At 41.9% G+C, this 22,346-nt stretch overlaps 1 protein-coding gene across 3 annotated transcripts in view; it reads left to right on the top strand.

Moving 5' to 3' along the window:
• Positions 1 to 22,346, top strand: part of SNX13 (sorting nexin 13) — a 105,984-nt gene that overhangs the window by 28,874 nt on the left and 54,764 nt on the right. For all 3 annotated transcript variants that reach the window (XM_015426199.1, XM_015426209.1, XM_015426190.1), the window contains exons 2-5: positions 12,876 to 12,976; positions 14,473 to 14,575; positions 16,564 to 16,653; positions 19,143 to 19,264. In XM_015426199.1, the coding sequence (XP_015281685.1) occupies positions 12,876 to 12,976; positions 14,473 to 14,575; positions 16,564 to 16,653; positions 19,143 to 19,264 (416 nt within the window). The remainder of the gene's footprint in view (positions 1 to 12,875; positions 12,977 to 14,472; positions 14,576 to 16,563; positions 16,654 to 19,142; positions 19,265 to 22,346) is intronic.

The following is a 22,346-nucleotide window of genomic DNA, read 5'->3' as shown; positions in this document are numbered from 1 at the left end:
TGAAGAAGAAACATATACCATCTTGAGGTCCTTGGAGGCAATGCTCCCTCTAAGCTGTGGAGTCTTGTGAGCAAAAATTCTACTTTGTGAGCTACTGGTGTTAAAGTTGTGAGCAAGCGATTTGGCTACTGCATAAATTAGTTTGCTCTGGAGCCATCCTTCCTGAGCTAAGACAAAAATGTGCGAGCCAGAGGCTAAAAAAGTGTGAGCTAGCTCACATTAACTCAGCTTAGAGAGAACACTGCTTGGAGGAAGAGTAGGATCTTTTTGAAGGAATGTATTGAGAGTGGTGGCACCATGGTTTCAGAATCATTTCCAGAGGTCCATTGAATTATCCATTCTGACCTTTGCATCTTTGGTTGAACTATTCTTTTTTTGTGATGTTTGGCTAATAATTGCCTTGTTGATTATTGTTGGGGACTGAAATTGCATTTTATGGATATATTGTACTGATGGTCAGTGGCATTTTTCTTTTATTGATTTGTTTACTATCGATAACATTATTTTATTCTTCATGTCTTTGTCCAGAAAGCAAATTTAAAATGCTCTAAATCATCTCCCTACCAGTTGAGTGACCATGTTGTGCACTCAGTGTCACATATGGCTGTGGATTTTGTGCTAAAGTTGTGGAAGTGTTGTGACAGGCAGTTTGGTGTGGTTGTTAAGAGCAGTTAAGAGCATGGACTCTAATCTGGGAGAACCAGGTTTGATTCCTCACTCCTCCACATGCAGCTGCTGGTGTGACCTTGGTTCAGTCATGAGTTCTTTCAGAGCTATTCTCTCAAGGGCAGTTCTCAACAGATGTCTCTCAGCCCCACCTAAGGGAAAGGGATTGTAAGCCGCTCTGCAACTCCTTTGGGTAGTGAAGGGTGGGGTATAAATCCAATCTCTTCTTCTAAGTACAACGAGGTTTTGGCTGTTGGGAAACAATTTCTTTACCTTGGAGTGAGGTGATTGACCTGGGGAGGCTGGGGCTTGCCAGAGAGTTCCCATTCCCATGCTGACAGCTCTCTGTTGTTAAACAAATTGAGAATTTTGGGAAAGGAAAGTATCATACTGAGGAAGAAGGAAATAATCCCTTAGATATGAATGGTATTGACCCTAGTAATCCAACCCAGGGATTGGGAGATGAAACACAGAGAGGCTGGTGGGTGTGTTATTTGTACAGTGAGTTGCTTGCTTGGTGCTAAGCTTTTGGACATCATGGATATCTTAGACCATTTATTTAGGCTTGGGGGAGGAATCCATGGAAGTGGTGCCCATCAGCACCAGTAACACTAGCCCAGACCTGGATAGCCCAGACCTGCCTGATCTCACCAGATCTCAGAAGCTAAGCAAGGCCGACCCTGGCAAGTGTTTGGATGGGAGACATCCAAAGAATATGAGGGTCGGGAGGCAGAGGCAAGCTATCAAGCCACTTCTCTGAATGTCCTCCATGCCCCGGTAGGAATTGCCAGAGCTCACCATGACTTCCAGGCATGGGCAGACACAAAAAAATACCCCCAAAAAAACCACCAGTAACACTAGAAACTGTAATTATGAAGACCTGAAACTGTGGATAAGACGTTGAAGGAACTATTGTCTAAATGTTGAAAACAAGAAGCATAACAAGGATTAAAAGAAATAAATTGGCAGTAAGGCAAGCCAACAAAGAATCTGAAGTGTATATTGCAAATTTTTTTTGAAAAGTATTTAAATTAATGTTATAGTTTATCAGAAGCTGGGGGCCTTTAACCTCACAAGGCAAAGATGGGGAAGGATTACAGAATGAAGACAGGGATTCATTTAGCATTTAGCATTATGAAAAATGTTGGACTACTATATTGCATTTTAAAAATCCAAGTCTCATAGAGGTTAATGGGATTAAATTCAAGAGTTAATTGATAACTTTAGTGGGCATTCTGGCTATTTATTTATTTAAATATTTATATCCCACATTTCCTTGGGGCTCAAGGTTCATAATTAAAGGTTACAGTTTTAAGAGCACCAAATTTTAAAAAAACACCCTCCCCATAGTCTATACCTGCAGTTTATATTATATTAAAAGCCTTGGAAAACAAAATAGACTTGCAGGACCTCTTAAAAATGTCTAAGGATGTTGATCCCATCACCTCCTCAGGAAACCCATTTCACAGAGTGGGAGTGACAGTGAGGATGGCACGGACACTGGTTGATGCCAAATCGCATATGTTAAGTGGAGTATGTTGAAAATTGAGGCCTGTAGATCTGGGGATCCTACGCTGTGAATAGCTATAATGGTCATAACCAGCATTTTAAATTGGATTAAATTGGAACAAACTGGTACCCAGGGAAGCTGGGATATTTTCAGTAAGATTTTTAGCATCAGGAAAATTGCCCTGAGGTCCAGGAAATTGATGCTCATGGTCTGTTCTGAGGCTGACCATGTTCCTTGGATCTGACCCAGAGAGCAGTGGGCTCTCCAGACCAAAAGGCTTCCATCTGTGGTTATCAGTAGGTTATCCACCTCTGAACAGATCTCTTGCTTTTGATCAGATGTGAAGAGACATTCCACCAATGAAGATAATTCCTTAACTGTGAATCACCTCTCCATCTCAAGAGCCACTTGAGGAGAATTGACTGCTAGAGAGGAAGTAAGAACCACTGAAGCTCACTGGAGTGCACTTGAGCCCATGGGACTGTGGCAATGGCTGCAACCATGGAACCCAGGAGCTGGGTCAGAAACATGAGGTCCACCAACACTGAGGCAATGACAGGATTTGCTGCACTCTTTAGCTTTGCCACTTTTTCTGGTGGGAGGAAAATCTTCATGCGGACTAAATCCACAATTGCTCTTAAGTGAGCCACCATCTGTGATGGGATCAGCAGGCTCTTTTCAATGTTGTTTTTTTTTTATAACTTTTTAATTGCATTTTATGTACTACATCCCAAAGGGAGAGGAAAAGGGGAATCACTATAACTAATACAAAGGATAAGACAAGGATCGTGTTCTATATGTTACATTGTATATATGTATATATATCTATATCTATATATATATATATATCAGTCCGACCATAATAACAAAGATCATTTTATCAAAAAATTAAATTCTAAATAAAGCTAGCTTAAACCTTAATACTAGTCTCAGGTGTTTTATAATCACTTATATTCTGTTGAACTGTCCGTGTATCTTATACGTTTCTTATTCTTGTACTTCAGGTTAACTTTAAGTATTTTAGGTGCAGCTGCCCCTTTCTCCGAGTCTGAGGTTTTCGAAGTACTGCTAGAGCTACTCGAGGTGTCATCTGGTTCTCCATCGCTAGTTCCCTCTTCTTCAGTGTTGTCCACAGGTTTTTTTGTCATCTTTACTTGTGCTGTGTTGCTGTTTCAAAAAGTCTTCAGCTTTTTGGACAGAGGCAATTTTGTTCTTATCATCCTTATAGTTGAATATGAGTCCCTCTGGAAAAGTCCATCTATAAGCGATTGAGTTGTTGTGGAGGAAGAAGGATTAAATCCTTATATTGCCGCCTTCGTTTCCACATCTCGAATGGAATGTCCTTTAAAAATTTTACTTCTTCATGTTTAATCTTCAGGACTCTTCCAGATGTAGCTTTCAAAATATTGTCTCTGGTGGATCTCTTAGAGAATTTCACATATTTCTCCAGGCAATTTATTTTTCTTAATAAAATCTGATAAATTCGATAAGCCAAATCTATACCATTTTGCAATGCATCTTGTTTAAGATCTGTATTTGGTGCTAACACTTCACTTAAAATTACTTTCAAATTTTATCCTTTTTGCTCAGGAATACCTTGAAAGTGTAAGACATACATTGATATTTCCATTTGAAGTTGCAGCAATTGGCCTTTATCTGAAGCGCTCTCTTTTCCCACTTCCCCCAATTCTTATTCAATATCTTTTGTCTTTGTTACAACTTTCTTGATGGCTCTGTCAGTTTTATCTGCTCTTTTATCCATCTGTGTAAATTGCTTTTGGACTCCATCCAGGTTACTGTTGATATTAGACATCTGCTCCAGCAGGGGGCGCAATGCCATAGCCAGCATATTGAGAAAGTCAGCAGCTGCTTCCTGTGTCTGGGTGGTAGTTGTTGGTATGGTGTTTCCTGTGAGAGGTTTCTTTTCCGGTGCCATTCTTCTCCCTGTACCAGATATTGTTTATACAAGAATAAAGTTTTTGGATTTAAAGTCAAAGTTCTCTGATTTAGATACGCTTTGGATTAGTTTGCACCTTTCAGTCTCAATTACAGTCTCATACAGTTAGTTTCGCTTATTTCCTTTTCTTTATCATTCAAGGACTGTTCAGTTTTTTGGGGGGTGTATCCCCAGCTCTTCCTCCACCCGCCGCTTATTTATTGAGTTAAACCCGTTGGACTTAAAGACTTTTAGCCACTTGTATAGGGGATCACTTAACTCACTGTTTTTTCGCGTTTAAGTCATTGTAGGAGAGTGATCATGCTAGATCACTTGTCCACTCATCCAGCAGCCAGCTCTTGTTGCCATAATGGCTTCGCGGCGGCAGGACCTCTCGGGGTAGGGAGAGTCTCGATCCCTCAGCCGTCACCTCGGAAGAGGCTCTCCTCCGCACCCCAGGCTGGGAGTCCCCCACAAGGACTCTGGGGGGGTGAACCCATCTAGGGCACCTCCTATCTGCTGCAACTCGGCGCGTCTCCATCAGGAGCTCGATGGGACGCATCCAAGCTTGAAGTCGGCAAAACCAGAAGCCGGCTCTTTTCAATGTTGATGAGGAAGATATGTGACCACAAAAGCTGGATAGTGGACTGCACGTTCTGAGACACCCTCTCTGCTGAAGGAGATCTGATGAGAAGGTCATCTAAGTAGGAATCCATGTGGATACCCTAGGATCTGAGACTTCCTACAAAAACTACCATCACCTTTGTGAACACCTTTGGGGCCGATGCTAATCTGAAGGACAGGGCCCCAAACTGGTAGTGCTCCCTTCCCCAATCAAAGTGGAGGTACTAAGCATGGGGGGGAAATGGGGACATGTAGGTAGGCCTCTTTGAGGGTTCTGAATATCATGAAGTCCCCTCCTGTAATTGCCTCCGCAATTAACTTGAGTGTCTCCATTTGGAATTTTTTGTATACAAGTTTGTTGGAATGAGGGGACTGTAAGAAGTGCTTGTGCAGGTGGGAGAGGCAAACTCGATGGCATAACCTTGTCTGACAGTGTGTTGCACCCAGGAGTTGGATGTTGATGTGGTCCATTTCTGCCAAAAGAGTTGAAGTTTGCCCCCCACTGGTGGAGGCATTAGGAGTGCTGTGAGTGAGGTTTGTTGCCTATGTTGCCTGAGTTTTGGTCCTGGGTGGATTGAGAGTTGGACCTGAAGAAGACTTTGGAGTGGACAAGGTCCATCTTTATAGTCTATATGGAATCTGGGAACAGACCTTTAGCTGCAAAAGGACTGGGAGTTAAAACCCCTTCCATCACCTATCCTCTTTCTTGGAGAAAAAGGGCATAGCCTTCTTTTTATCTTTGATCTCTATAAAGATATCATCCAGGATATCGCCAAATAGTTTACCCCCTAGGAAAGGCCATGTGGCTATCATTAGCCTTGGAAGCGGTGTCCACAGTCCAATTTTTCAGCCATAAATTCCTCCCTGCCACCACAATGGAGGCCATAGCCTTTGAGGAAAATTCCGTAGAATTAAAACTTGCATCACCCATGAAGGCTGCAGCTCTCTCTAGTTTAGAAAGATGTCCAGTGAGCTTCCTTGATAAATTAGGAGTTTCCCTCAGGAGTTTGCAAAGCCTCATGATAGAGGCTCTAGCCATGAGAAAAGTGGCTGCTGAAGCTCTAATGGCTCAGGCCATTGCTTCATGAGCGCTCTGTAAGGCTGCCTCATTTTTTAATCTGTGGAAACCTTTAAGGAGCTTTCCCCTTCTTTAGGTAAGGCCAGACTACTGATCACTGGGGCATCTACTACTGGTATTTTGAGGAACTGAGAGACCTTTAGTGGAAAGGAGTATAACTTTTTGGCATGCCCGGTGTGGAAGCGCTGACCTGAAGGTTCAGTCCATTCCTCTTTGACCCCTTTAGTGAGAGTGAGGAGCCTGCTGAGGAGGATCTTCATCTGACACTTCCCCTTCATCTCTGTCTAACTCAGACTCTGAGGGCTCATAATCAGGGTTATAAATCTCCTCCCCCAGATGGGAAGACCTTGGCAATCCAGGTCTTGGCCCATAAGACAGTCCCTGGTCCCCTTAGTAGCCTGCCTAAAAGGAAGGATGTAGGCTGATGAGGTGGGAAGGGACACCTAAAGATCTATGTCTCTTCCTGCCCCGAGACTGCTTTCTGATTATTTCATTATTAAAGATGTTGGTCAGCCACTCCTGAAAACCCACTGGAGCACAAAGGCATCTCCACCTTCTCCTGAGGGGCCTGCGGAAGCACGGTTGACTTGTACACTCAGCACCTCTTGATAATTTGCATTTGTGCTGCAGGGGAAGTGGCAGTTAAGGCAGGAAAGTGCTGCTCCTTTAACTCAGGAAAGTGCTGAGTCCAGTGTCTGAAGAAATGAGCAGTGACTCACGAAAGCTCATACCCTACCACAATTTTTGTTAGTCTTTAAGGTGCTATGGGACTCTTTTTTCTACTGCTACAGACAGACTAACTGGGCTACCCATCTTGATCCACCTCTTGATCAGTTTACGTGTGTGTGTTGCAGGGGAAGTGGCAGCTGATGCAGGGGATGCAAGAAGGCATAGGGATTTTGGCACCAAAGAACTCCTTGGGGCTGGCTGAACTGCTTTTGATTTCAGCTTGAAGCTCTTTTGTTTACTCTCTTGTTTCCTTGTGCGCAGTCAATTTACACCTCTGTTTTTTTTTGTTTCTGCAGCCCTCTGTTGTCCAACATGATGACCCTAAATCATCAGCTAATGTGTCTGCTGTTTCAAATTCAGGCGATTAAGATGCAAATAGCTTGGGGTGTGTGTGTGTGTGTTAGGACTAGTCAGAGTGTAGGTAGGAGGACAAATAAGGAGGGTTTTCCCCCTCCCCTTTTCTCTCTCCTCCAACAAAGGCAATTGAGAAGAAAAACTAAATAAGGGGTACCCAGGAGGAAAGAAAATATGACTTAAAAGGAAGTCCACAGCAGAAAAAAGTCCAAAAGGCAATTGGAGTGAAGGAGGCAGGAAAACTAAAGAAAGAGGTACCCCTTCTCTCTGGGGCAGGAAGAAAGTGATCTGATATTTTGCTTCCAGGGATTGTGGGTGGAGTACCCAAACATCAGGATGTCCTCCTCTCCTCAAATGAAAAAGTGGCATTTTTACCATGCTGCCTTTATATGTACATGAGGTCTTGCAGAGGCGCACTCTTGCTAACAGTTGCTCATGGTAATAAACCAAAGTACACTGTGAAGAGGTATCCAAACTGGGTGAATATATAATAGAATGAAAATAAGATTCTATGTAAGCAGATGTAAAGCATATGTAATAAATAATATCTCAGTCACACTAATGAGATGTTAGTTAATATTGCCCAGAAAAAGTGATTTTGGGGTTATGCGGTTGAGCTCAGGAAAATGTTGCCTCAATGTGCAATGATTCCCTGTTGGAGGTTGTTGGTACTTGTCATACACTTGTATTCAGTCCTCTTACTACTACAGCTTCATTGAGAATACTATGTACATTTCTTGGCACAAAAGCAAATTTCCTGTTAGAGGTTGTTAGTACTTGTCATACTCTCATTTTCAGCCCCTTTACCGTTACAGCTTTATTTGGAATACTATGTACTTTTCTTGGGACTTATCTTAAAGTTATCAAAGAGCTGGAAGAGGTCCAAAAAAAGTCACCCAAAATAATTCCCTTTGAAGAAAGGCATCCCAAATGTCTCTTTAATTTTAGAAAAAGACCAAGGGAAAACATGATAGAAGTTTATAAAATGACTAGGAATAAGGCCAGCTGCTCTGAAGCACTAACTGTTATGTCACACTGGCTGTCATAGGGGAGCCACCTCAGCAGGGTATAATGACACAGAGGCCACCATTTTTTCCAGGGGAACTGATCTCTGCCATCTGGAGAACAGTTGTAATTCTGAGTGATCTCCAGCCCTCCCCCGGAGATTGGCAACAATGGTTCCCCAGGAGGAAAAGTACATTCTTTCTCCGCAGTGGGGACCAAAACAGTTTATATCATTCTCCTCTCTCCCTTTTGATCTGTACAACAACCCTATGAGTAGGTTAGCCTGAAAGTCTGTGATTGGGTGGAATCACCCACTCAGCTTCCACAGCAAGAACCTGGGTCTGGCAGACCCTGCTCTGAAGCACTAACTGCTATGCCACACTGGCTGTCCTAGGGGGGCTGTTGTTGGCGAACAGGAGCAAGCGGCCAGGTCTAGTTAAGTTATGCTAGTCAGGTGTCATCAAGTCACCCAGAGGGTGCTGCCAGGCCTAGGGTAGCCAAACTCCAGGTGGAGCCTGAAGATTGCCTGGTATCACAACTGAACTCCAGACAACAGATCTCTCTCCCCCTGGAGAAAATAACTGCTTTGGAGGGTGGACTCTATGGCATTCTATTCAGCTGAGGCCTCTCCCCTCCCCAAACTCTGGCTCCAATAGACTCCATCACAGAATCTTCAGGAATTTCCCAACCTAGAGCTGGCAACCCTAGTCAGGATTGGCCCCAATGAGTTCCCCACAAAGGCCTGGAAATCGCCTCCTTCCCCTGCCTTTTTATTGACAGAACCAAGCTTGATTGCCTAGCAACAGCCACTGAAAGGAAAGTGAGCCCCACAGCAGGAGGAGAAGAGAATGGTTTGATGGCTGGTGTCTCACCTCAGTAGCCAGCCAGCCACAGAGGAGCCAAGCAGGAGACGCTGCAGCAGTAGAAGCCTCTTCCTGAGCAGGAATAGCCGTTTCAGTAGCCAGCCAGATGTGGAGGAGCAAAACATTGGCAGTAGAAGCATCTTCGTCAGGAGAGAGATGTTTTGGCAGTTTATTCATACAGGGAAGAGTGGCCAAGCTGGCAGTGGGCAGGGGAGAGAAGCGGACCCAGCACCCAGACAGTGGCATGCGAGTACTCTTGAGGGCGCTTGACAGGCCAATGGCTGATAGAGTGCACAGCACAGCCAGTGGGAGAGCTGGAAAGTGCCAATACGCTAGGACTTTTGTATATATATGATAAGCAGCATGACAAAGTGGAATGTGAGATTTTCTTGTGCTTTCTTTCAAGACAAAAACTCTGGGTCACCCAATGAATTTCATTGGTGTGCATTAAATTATGTAACATGAAGCTATGTGAAAATTTATGGATTTATGTTTTAATTTTTTTTGTTAGTAGGCTGGAGAGAATAAATGATAGGAAACCTGTCCCACCCTGCACTTACAGTACACTTTTTCTCTCCTCCTGTAGCATAATAAAATATCTGCTGAGCTTTGAGACTAGAAGACTAACTTCCTCTTTATCAAGGCCTGAGCCTCAGCAATCTTGTGCTATAGTACAAAGTGTCCTATAGAGCTGACTGCCGAAGCTTGCAGCCATGTGAGCAGTCAACTGGCTGTTAAACTAAATGGTACAGCACTGGAAGGAGGTATATTTTTACTCCCTACTTGGTGTATGAAAGAGTTGAGGGAATTTGAGGCTGGGGAATACAGGTCTCTCCATTCTAACTTCCCCATCCTTGAATGCTATAACGTATCAGAGTGTTTCATCAGACCACTTCTCTTCTCTCCCCCCCTCCATTTTCCTCATTTTCTAACTGGTGCTCACCTGCTTTCAATATTCTGTGCCTCCTAGAAGGCAATGAGAACAGATAGCCAAAGTCCTAGTATAGATTTAATGCTAACCAGTAGTTAGCTCCAAAGCTGAAAGGATGGGGAAATTAGTGCAAGGAGGTGGGTTGGAGGCAATGCTCCCTCTAAGCTGTGGAGTCCTGTGAGCAAAAATTCTACTTTGTGAGCTACTGGCATTAAAGTTGTGAGTGAGTGATTTGGCAGTTGCATAAATTAGTTTGCTCTGGAGCCACCTTTCCTGAGCTAAGACAAAAATGTGTGAGCCGGAGGCTAAAAGATTGCGAGCTAGCTCACACTAACTCAGCTTAGAGAGAACACTGGTTGGAGGTTGCCAAGAAATCGGGACTGTACCCTGTAAGCACCAGTCTGAACTGCAAAATTGTGGAGGTGTTTCATTAAATTCTTTGCATTTTGCTGTCCGCTTTCGGGATAGGCAGCAAATTTAGAATGAATGCACAAATATTAGAACCAAAGTCTTTCTGACATTGAAAGTGAGAAGTGCCTGACTTTGATTAGCTCTTGTATATGGATTTTCATTTGCTCTTTTTTCCCTTGGGCAATTTATTTATTAACCTGGTGAATTCTTTGTGGAATGTTGATCCATGGAAGTAATTTCTATTTACATTAGTAAAACGTCCAAGTCATTTTTTAAACTTTATTTATACTATACCTTTCTACATGATGAGGAACCCAAAGTAGCCTACATCATTCTCCTATCCTCCATTATATCACCACAAAACCCATGTGAAGTAGGTTAGGCTTCAAAGTATGTGACTGGCCTAAGGTCACCCATCAAGTTTCCATGAAGTCCTAGTCTAGCACTCCAACCACTATGCAATGTTGGGTCTCATATGTTTGATTAGGGGTTATATTTTAGAAGGATAGAAACTAGGGATGTCAGTCTCCTGGTGGGACCTGGGGATTCCCCCAGAATTACAGTTCATCTCCAGACTACAGAGATAAGCTTCCCCTGGAAAAATTGATACTTTGGATGGTGGACTCTATGGCATTGTACCCCACTGAGGTCCATGTCCTCCGCAGACTTCATCCCCAAATCTCCAGAAGTTTCCCAACCTAGATCTGGCAACTCTACTCCCCCTGCCCCACCAGTGGCTGGAGGGGACCTGGCAACCCTAAGAAACTAATATTTGACTATTCCATTGTCATTTTTCCAGGACACTCAAACAGGAACCAAGATTGGAAGCTAATCACAGGATTATTCACTGTGTTCCCCAACTCTTGCAAACTTCCCTATCCCACACCTGTTTTTGTGATATAGTTTCAGCTGTGACCACATGGTTAAAATAAGCCAGAAAAAGTCTTTTAAATTTTCTCTTAACATGGACAAGATTTAATTTCTAACTAGGAATAAGGCCCACTGTGGAAATAAATACAATGAGCACTAGAAAGAAGCTTTGGGAGAGTGCCAAGGCCGTGGGCACTCAGAATCAATTTGCCATGGCAATCAATTTGCCATGGCAATCTCACCAGGGTATAAGGACACAGAGTCCACCATTTTCTCCAGGGGAATGGATCGATGCCATCTGGAGAGCAGTTGTAATTCTGAGTGAATTCCAGCCCCCACCTGGAGATTGGCAACAGTGGTTACCCATTACGGAATGGCTGGTTTGGAGGGCAGAGTCTATGGCATTGTACCTGTCTGAGTCCCCACTCCTCCTCAAACTTCACCATCTCCAGGCTCCATCTCTCAAATCTCCAGGATTTTCCCACCTGGAGTTGGCAACCCTATCTACTTCCCAGCCAAGCACCAACCTACCTTCATTTCCCCCTCATTGATCAGCTTTCCATCTCCCCCTCACCAGCAGCCCCCACCATGCTCTGAAGCCCTGACTGCCACATAACCTTGGCTGTCATAGGGGGGCTAACTCAGCAAGGTATAAGGACACAGAGTCCACCATATTCTCCAGGGGAACTGATCAATGCCATCTGGAGACCAGTTGGAATTCTGAGTAATCTCCAACCCTCAGCTGGATTTTGGCAACAGTGGTTCCCCATGAGGGAATGGCTGGTTTGGAGGGCAGAGTCTATGGCACTGTACCTGTCTGAGGTCCCATCGCTCCTCAAACCTCACCCTTTCCAGGCTCCATCCCTCAAATCTCCAGGAATTTTCCACCTGGAATTGGTAACCCTATTTCCTTCCCAGCCAAGCATCAAGGTACCTTTATTTCTCCCTCACTGTTCAGCTTTCCATCTCCCCCCCACCTGCAGCCTCTACCTGGAGTTGGCAACCCTATCTCCTTCCCAAGCATCAGTGTACCTTAATTTCCCCCTCACTGTTCAGCTTTCCATCTCCCCCCCCACCTGCAGCCTCTGCTATGCTCTGAAGCCTTGGCTGTCATGGGGGGAGGGGCCTGTCAGCAGGGTAGAAGGACACAATGAGTTTTCTCCCAAGGCCCAAATAGTTGTGGAAAGGGCCTTCTACTGACAGAAACCAAGCTTGGTTGACCAGCAGCAGGCACTGAGGGGAAAGTAGGCTTCCCAGCTCTGAGTAGGGAAGTATGGAATTTCAAGCCTGGAGCTGGCAACCATACTCAGGACTGGGCCCAATGAGTTTTTCACAGAGCCGTAGAAAGGGTTTTGTTCCTTTGTCTCTTTACTGAGAACCAAGCTTGGTTGCCTACCAAGAGCCACTGAGGGAGAAGTTAGAATGCTTTGGCCGGTGGCCTCTATGGCATTCTATTCAGCTGAGGCCTTCCCTCTCCCCTCCCCAAACTCTGGCTTCCTTAAACTGGCTTCCTTACCTGGAACTGGCAACCCTATGTGTCCTCACAACAGCCACTGAGGGAAACCTTTGTCCCACACTCAGGAGCTAAGCAAGAGGAACTGTCTTTGTTGGGAGACACAGAGCTTCTGACAGAGAACAGTGCCTGACAGGGGAGTGGGCGGGGAAGAGAAGCACACCCGGCCAATGGCATGCCAGTAGTCGTGACTGGCAGCCGGCAGGCCAATGGCTGAGGGAGCGTATGCAATCTCGCCACCCCATAGGCCAGAAGCCACTACTATTCGGCAATTATATATGAGAGAGATGGTACCAGTGCATTTCACGGATCTTTATAAATGTGATAATTTCTTTTTATTAGACATAAAATGTATAAATTTCTAATTCTATTTATTTTATTTCAGACCAGTCTTTCCATATGGGGATGGGGAAGCCTTGTCATCGTGCTTTTTTTAATAAAGTTTGGACCGTTTATTATATTTTACATCTTCTGCTTTGTTGGTGGGTAAGTATGTCATGATTTAGTTATTATTATTATTTTGAATTATGTAAAGAAGCTATCCAAATTAAAACTAACACTGATATGTTATTGTTATTTCTAGTGGGGCAAATTTTTCAGATCATCATAAACTTATTTGTCTCAAAGGTACAAGATGCATTGAATAATACAGATTATTTAAATAGGTGCACAAAATTCTGGTGTGTGCAAGGACGTAACACTCTTTAAGGAACTTTACCAGAATTGCTTGATGATACTCATCTGTACTGCTTGTTCTCTTCTTGAAATTATCAAGCATATTTGTGGGCGCAATCACACGCACAATTAGCCGCGCCATAGGTGTGAATGCTGGGAGGATTTAACGGGCGTGATCAGACACGAACATCTGGGAAGTGCCCTGCACCCATCGGCAACCCGTAATGCTCTGCCGCAGAAGCAGAGTAAAAAAAACGGGTTGCTACGGGCCATGGACGGACTTTCCCCTATCTGATTGCTCTAGCGTGCTTTCATGGCATTGGGATGGTCTGATTAGGCCATCCCGACTCCGTGCCGTTGTTCCCCCCCCTTCTCAGTATCCGTATCATCACACACTCCATAGAGAGCCCTCAGTGCTGAGATGCGATTCATCTATTCCCCATTTAAGCGCATCGGGAACAAACAGCAAAAAAACCCAACCCAACTCACCCATGGTTGCATCTGATCGCACAGTGGCGGGCTGTCCCCACACCTTCAAAGGACTGTGTGATCACGCAACTGCGGGTCAATTTCCTCCAGAGGAAATAGCCTCGCTTCCTCCCCACATTATCTTGCACGTGTGACCGCCACCTGTGAAAGTTCTTCAGTGTACCTGGACCTTACTGATAAAGCATTAGACATTGTAAGCAACTACTCATCTGAACCATCTAATTTTGGAGTTCAGTTCAAAAACAAGTTGTTTCTAAATACTAAGGTAGTTTAGAACCTGTGTTCCACTGAAGCTTGGTTTGAGACTAATGGTGAAATCCTATGTACATTTACCTGGGAGTAAGCCTTACTGAATGAAATGGGGCTTAGTTCTGAGTAGACATACCTAGGATCGCCCTGAAAATAACTTTTAAGAACATTCATATTTTGGCCTTTTGGAGGGAGTTGTTTTTTGTTTTATAAACCAGTATTATATATTATGTTATGAATGCCACTATTCCATGTAATTACTTCTCTATACCCGTATATTATTTTAATTTTCCATGCATGATATGGTGGATTAACTGTTGGTATTTATTCTATTCACAATGAGGAAATGAAGCTAATTTAAGGACATTAAGCAGGAGTTGATTTCACAGAAATATGCTTGTTCAATTTTATAAAACATTTTTGAGACATAGCAAAAATTCATTAGCATTGAGCGGGGCTAGGAAAGAGTAAAAAATGACAAAACATGTTTCAGTAAAATATTTTAGCTGGAATGTAATAAATGATGGTCTCAGAATCTAAAACGTAAAATATACTTTAATTCTTTTTAGGGGATTTGTAGTAACATTTTTGTTTGGAAAAACCAGTTCAGAGAAGTACCTTGAACAGTGTGAACACTCCTTCCTTCCTCCAACATCATTTGGCATTACTAAAGTAAGCAACATGAGCAAAATGTACTGGAATTATTTTTTATTAATTCATGTTTCCTAAGGTAAAATTTGTGGTGTTTCTGCTCTGTCACAGTGCATTTTCCAGGTCTGATGAACTCTGCCATTGTCTTCTGCTGCTTGTGAATAAGTTTATTTCTCTGAGAATGAAAATGATATGATAAAATAAGAACTGTGACATTGCATAATTTCAGAAAATGATTTATGGGAATAGTTAAAGTACATAAAATGAGGGTAGTAGCTTTTTTTCTTACATATTTTTTCATTTCTATTATCTGTGTATGTATTCTCCAAGTACGTTACTGGCCCCGCTTGCTGCATATTTTGTCATAACCATTCTAGAATTTACCCCTTTTTTAGGTTGCCTCATAGCCTTCTTTAGATTGACTATGAGGTACATTAACTGCTAGGAAATATTATGCTCCAAAAAGGGATGCTGGGGCAAGGGGTGGCTGTGATGTCACAACTGGGCAGAATCCCAGATATAGCATCACCTAATGCTCTGGAAACTCTGTGGTCATTACTCTGATGTTAATCCCATAGAGCAGAGGTGTTACAAGGGCCAGATCTGACATAAATGTGCCTTTGTCAGGCCAGGCCATGTGGACCATAAAACGTAATGCCAGGTACCAGAGATATAAAGTGTATAAAGAACAGCAGCTGGTAAGCCCTGAGTTGTTGTATCCTCACTGCAAAGCCCCATGGGCTGGGAGGGGGGTACAAAGGAAAACCCATAAGGGCGGACTGGAGAGCCAGCGGTGCAGCACTGGGCAGACGCTCCCACATGGCTTGATGCTGCAGATGAGGTTGTTCCACCATGCGGCAGCCACATGTGGAGTGGCTTCACACACACACCCCCCCGGAGCAGTCTCCAGTTCCCTTCCTTGCACTAGTTGCTCACAGGCCACATGAGAGCCTTGGACAGGCCGGTTCTGGCCCCTGGGCCTTATGTTTGACACCCCTGCCATAGAGTTTCCAGAGTTTTGGCTGATGCACTGAAGCCACATCTGGGTTTTTGCCTGGACATAACATCAGCACATGGTCATTTCTGCCCTCACTGTTTCTTCTGCCAGCCTGAAGGCAAGAGCAGATAGGCAAGCCCATCCAATGGGGATACAGCCAGAAAGAGACCAAATGGCATGTTTGTGCTCCAAGTACTTTAAAAATGGTTAAATTGTCCCCCCCCCCCAGTTAGAACCAAAGTTACTAATAAAGACAAGAGGTTAGGAAGACTTCCCTTTAGTACTTGGACAGTATATGTTCCAAATAGTAGCACACTAGATCATTTTGCAGAGCATGCAGGGCCATTTCTCTGTCCAAGTAATCAAGGCATGCCCCTGACGCTTCAGCAGAGTAGAGGAAAGTGACAGGCATGGCTTATTCCCATCATTGACTCCTGGACTAGCTATGTCCAGAGTGAAACTCTGAGTCATTGTCAGTGCCTCTGGGTTAAGGTTTCTCCCAGTGAATAAGGCCAAGTACAATCCTAATCATTTTTTTGCCAACAAACCAGCATAAAATAACTACAGATGGCTGTTACATTTTCTTGAAGTGTGTTGTATAAGGGCCAGCCAAATCAGCCATGCTTGGAGTTACTTGAATGGTGTTCCCAGTGGGTTTCCCCCCTTTAAATAAGAGTAGTTAATTTTGAATTCTCAGTCTTTATATATTAAAATCTTTTTTGTGTTAAGTATTGCCATTGAGATGTACAAGACTAGTGCTGTGAGCTAGGTGAAACCAATATTTTCTTCCTCCTAAGAGCATCCCTCATGTGCCACATTGCAAGGGGCATTTAAAAAAGGGGGGGGGGGGTTAAACCTGAGGATTTGGCTTAAGGGGCTGCTGTTAAGAAAGGAAGGAAGCTGGCACACCGGGGGACTATTCAAAGAATTTCTTATTTTGAAAATAGACATTTATCATAATTTTATTTCTCTGTGGAAACTGTGTACTAAAAGTGTTCTACCTTTCTCAAAGTGCATAGATGAAATGAAACAAGAAAACAAGTCTATTAAAATTGATAGAAGGCTGACCGGTGCCTATATAATTGATGAACCTCTACAGCAAGTAAGTCTTAAAAATATTTTATTTATAATAACTACATGCACAATATTTTGTTACCTCCACATTAAAGGATTGACAAATCTGTTTATGGTGTGTGAGAGAGTAATATAGCTGCTCAAATGGAAAAGGTATTATAAAGTAGAACAAACTTACAGTGTACAGATTCATTCTTATAAAGCTTTATTTCACTTGCACTTAAGAGCTGACTGGTCCTGAGCTGACTGGTCCTGAGCTGGACCTACATAGTCTCTTTCTGAAAATAACTGTTAAGTTGGTGTATCTGGGTATACCCATTCTTCCCTTCTCCATGTAAGGGTTGCATTTATTTAAATTTTGTTCTTTTTCTATCCACCTCTATGAAATTAATGATGTACAAAGCCCTCCCATCTTCGTTAGGAATGGTCTAGGTCTTTCCAAATCTTTCAGGAAAAGCTTTGGTCTCTCTCTCTCTCCCCCCCCCCCCAGCTGGGAGAAAGTTTCTCAACCTTTGCCAGGCAGCAACTCTGACTTCTACCCTTTACTTACACCTTCCGGAAGAGGAGGCAAAGAACCAAATCAGCAACTGAGAGGGCGATTAATGGGAATTTTTATACTTCCCTCTTCCCAAATCACTACCTAGTCTAGCAGACCTATCTGCATTTCCAGCACATAATGAGCTGGACTTTTCAGTGGCACTTGGATTTTTTTGCATTTTATACAGAACAGGCAGACGTTTTACTCTTTGTCTTATGATCTTGGCCACAGACATGGCGAATGCAAACAACGGGAAATGAATGTGACAGACCAGCAAGCAAAGCCCTAAAATAGAACTTTTGTTTCCTGAATTGAGTGCATGGGACATATGTTTCTTCTTTACCCATTGCACTTATATTGAATCTTAGAACTTGAGAAATGGAAATCTTGATGCTCCGATTGGCCATATATTTTAGTGCAACCTTGACTAGATTTATTTATTTAATTAAGTTATTTAAATCTTGCCTGTTCCCCAAAGTCTGATACTGAGTTAATCTAAATGAGGAATTTTCTCTCTGTGAAGTAAATGGCTCTGTGCTTTTCTAGCAGAACTCTTTGTTATCGTATGGCATTGTCTCCTGGCCATATTGCACACAAAGCACAATAATAATGATGATGATGATAATAAATTATTACTTTGTTACAGGAAAAATGTATTAACCTCTCAAGATCCTAAGCCTAGTACCTGTAACTTCTGTTTCTATGTTCTTAGGTGATGCCAAAGCAGGCCCTACTGGGTCTTTTCCCTGTACCTTAATTGTAGAATAGAAGAGAAGAGAAGTTATTCTTCTGAAATTGACAAGGAAGCAATACAGTCAGTGGCCAAGACATACTACTTTTCCCTATATGACTTTTTTTAGTTGTTAGCTTTGTTTAGGGAAAGCTAGAGATGTAAAATTTCCAGCAATTTTGAAGACGTGGGGAAAAAATACTCCCCCCCCGTTTCTCCCCTTCCCAGAAAAAAGGAAAAGGGGGGGGGATTGAAGTATTTACGATACCTTAATTTATCAAACCAAAACATATTTTACTGATGAAATGAAATCTTTTATCAGTTAGCATATAAAATTATACTATTGGACATATTTATGGAATTTAAAAGTATAAATATCTTCGCTTTCTGTAAGAGAAATTACAATACTTGAGAAAGAGTTGCAGATTGCTGCATGCTAGTGTAGTGCATGTATCATTAATTTTTGGCATCTAAGAGGCATGAAAAATAAAAGTTGAAGATAGAAAAATATCTTGACAGAAACTCTCATACAGTTACAATAAGTAGGACTGCCAGCCTGTTGGATGTTAAGCTAATCTTTATAACATTGAAAACACTGATCTCTTTAATAATGTACCATCATTAAATGCGTAACATATTAATTGTTCCCCAAAATTATTTTGATTTACACAAAATATTGAAAATATTGTATATATGTACCATGGTTGGTGTAGGTTTGGGGAAATGAGATCATTGGATACACTATATTTATAAATTCATTAGCCCCCTGCATAAGCTTCACAGCTTCCAGGGGGCCAAATACAGTTCCCTAGCTGAAGCACTCATCTAAACACTATGGTGTAGACCAGATATACAGTACAGTAAGTTCTAGGGAGGTCATGGTTGCACATTTGTCTCTACCCAAGGGTTCATTTTGAGAACTCTGACTAAACTAAGCATTTACATGTATCTAGATGTATTGTTCGCTGTGGAAGATGAAAGGCTGAGCGTATGTATTTCTGTCATCAGCAAGAAGAGTGCCAGAAGTACACTTACGAAAATCACTTTCAGAATAGTGATCAGTATCTTTCCTGAAGTTTTCACAGATTATGAACATTTTTTTGATATTTTCATAACAATACCTTCGTTAATTGCTACTATAATCCTTATAAGTAGTGGCAGAAGGTGATTTTTTTTGAAGTGATAATTAAAAACTAGAAGAATTAGTTGTTTTCATAAGGGATTAATTTTTTATTTGTTGTTATTTTAGGTTATTCAGTTTTCTCTGAGAGACTATGTACAATATTGGTATTACACACTAAGTGATGATGATTCCTTTCTTGTTGAAATCAGGAAGACTCTTCAAAATGCACTAATTAAATTTTCTACTAGGTAAGACTGAACCCTGTCAAACTCATTCATAAAGTTTTCCCTAAAATTTTCCCAGTGGATAATTTTTTTCATAATTGTACGTTGAAAACAACAGGTTACGTAATAAAACAATAGACAAGTGCCTGATGACAGAATACATGTATGCTGAATTATTACTGCCCCATCAGTGATAAAATACTTTTTGACAGAGGGGAAATAGCACTGAAATTTGTATCAGTAATATTTCATAAATTCAGTAACTGATGAAACTTCAGTAATTAAATATCAAATGGAAAGAGAACCCTTCTCAGTATTTATTCAATTGTTTCAGTTCCGCCATTAAGAGAAACTCTGTGCTTTTCAATTTGTAGTCTTATGGAAACATGCTACAAGTGATGTTATGCTCTTTCTGCTGTGAAACAAACTGCTCCATTTTCAGGAAGTTAGGCTTTTCACTTCTGCTTCATTGATTCTAGAGAATGAAGTTAGTGTTTCTCTTTACAAGAAGAAGAAACTCACCATCTGTTAGGTTTAGGCAAAAACTTAACAGTATCTAGGATTAGTAATTGGGCAATTGTGACTTCTTTGAGCAGTAAAATACAACTTTCTTTGTAACAGTGAAATTTATTGACATCTCTCTTCTTAGACTATTTATTTCAAAGGACTGTACATATAGTACCGTAAGGTATCCATGAACCTAATGAAAATAAAATCTAAAAACAGCAGAAATATCAAATAACAGCTTTTCCACCTTCTAAGAGCTCTTTATCAGGCTAGATGTTAAGTAGAAATGAAAAAGAGAAAATGGGAAATAGAAAGAGAGAAAAGATGCTTCAGGGCTTGTTGGAAGACTCCCAAAGTCTGTACTTTGCAGCTTTGTTACAATAGAGACCAGGAGGTGTTGCATTCTTAATAAGATTTCATTGTGTTGCTTGAATGCAAATAAAGTATCTTGCAGGCTCCTGGATTCTCTGTCCTTGAAAATATAAAAATCACCAGTTCATCAGAGTCATTGTCAGCTCTGTCTGGGCATACAAATTCCTCTGTAAGGCTGAGAGCAGCAGAAAAATCTTGTAGCCATCATATCTGTAAAGCTGGAAAATACAATATTTGTGCCTTTGGCGAAACAAGTGGGGGCATCTCATTTTCCTTTCTCCACTATTTTTACTTTCCCTTTCTTGAAAACCCCCATAGCCTATTTTTCCTTCTTCTTTTTCTCCTTCCCACCCATAAGTCAGCCTACCTTTATCTGCCCCTACCTTTATCTTTGCCTTTCCATCCTTCACTCTTCCTGACAAGTCTGCCTGAGAAAACCATGACCTAGTTGCAGAATGCCAGCCACCAGATTCTCAGTTGCATGCCAGGCTGGGCCCTGTGTCCCCTTCCACACATTATTTCCCCTTTCCCTCCTCTTGTCAACCCTCATATCTTCCCCTTTCCCAGCTTCCTTCTCTCCTTCACACTCCCTAATTAGCCTACTCTTATGTGCCCCCCCATTTTGTAGAAGGGAGTATAAATGCTGTGAAGCCCTAAACTGCTCTAAAATAGAAACTTTATTAACAATGTTATCAAATGTCTAAAAGGCGATGTATATAACAATCAATGTACAACACATACAGCAAACAATCATAAATGAAACCTGGTTCATAACATTGAAGGAGCCATATAGTACAAATCAACGTATAAGTTATAGAGGCGTTGTAAACGTCTTCATCAACAATGTGGCTCCAGACTCTGTATACAGCCATGGAATCAATAGTACACATTAGTCATGAGACAAGGATTCTGGATGTGACCTTGTTCTGAAATCTTTTTCAATTGTGTGTTGTGTCAGTCAATATATCATGTCACAAAAAGGACAATTTCACATGATTATCATGGACCTAACAACAACAGTAATAATAATAAAAACATCATGTAATCATCCATAGTAAAACAACTCTTAAATACTACATTATTATCATTATTGTTGTTGTTGTTAAGTCCATGATAATCATGTGAAATTGTCCTTTTTGTGACGTGATATATTGACTGACACAACAGACACGATAGAAAAAGATTTTGAAACAAGGTCACATCCGGAATCTTTGTCTCATGACTAATGTGTATTGTTGATTCCACGGCTGCATACAGAGTCTGGAGCCACATTGTTGATGAAGACGTTTACAACATCTTTACAACACGTTTACGACAATTGTTTATACATTGATTTGTACTATATGGCTCCTTCAATGTTATCAGGCGGGTTTCATTCATGATTTTTTGCTGTATGTGTTGTACATTGATTGTTATATTCATCATCTTTTAGACATTTTATAACATTGTTAATAAAGTTTCTATTTTAGAGCAGTTTAGAGCTACACAGTGTTTATACTCCCTTCTACTGATTTGGCTGTGTCCCCCCCCCGCCCCCCATTTTGAGCTATATATTTTTATTTCATTTATATCATACCTCTCTACCACAATGAGGACCCAAAGCAGCTTACATAATTGTCTTCTCTATTACTCTTGCAACAACCCTGAGAGTTAATTAGGCTGAGGTCACCCAATGAACTTCCATGGCAGAGTAGGGATATGAACCTGGGTCTCCTAGATTCTACTCTGAAACTCTAACCGCTATACCATATTGGCTTTTATGGGGTGGTTTCTGTTGTACAGTAGGAAGCAGCCAGTCCTGAGTAAGCCATGCAAATCGCATGGTATCACATTGCCTAGTGGTTGCTACCAGGCCTGGCCCTGATGAGTCTTCCCTTAAAGGCCAACACAGTCCTGGAAAGGACTCTTCCCCCATTTTTACTGACAGAAACCAAGGCTTGAACTGTGGTTTCCTAGCAACCCCATAATAGCCACTGAAAGGGCATTTGTTTCTTAAAGCTACAGGTGCTGCTTCTGTTATTGGGGGTAGCCCCCAGTGTGTGGGGTTTTTTTTTAGATATCAGATTTTTCTTCAAACCTGGGACTTTTCTCAGGTTTGTAGAAAGATCTGTCCTGTCTGTCCCTGACCCCAGTTTCAGGATTTAAGTATCCACAGATTTGGCCATGTTGAGAATTAGATCTATCCATGGTATCTTTAGCTATCTGAGAAAGGGACTCTGTTTATAAG

Source organism: Gekko japonicus, unplaced genomic scaffold (genome assembly GCF_001447785.1).
Source record: "Gekko japonicus isolate JY-2015 unplaced genomic scaffold, Gekko_japonicus_V1.1 scaffold77, whole genome shotgun sequence".
NCBI lineage: Eukaryota > Metazoa > Chordata > Lepidosauria > Squamata > Gekkonidae > Gekko > Gekko japonicus.
The sequence above is the reverse complement of the archived record's forward strand: the minus strand, read 5'-3'. Positions and strand labels throughout refer to the sequence as shown.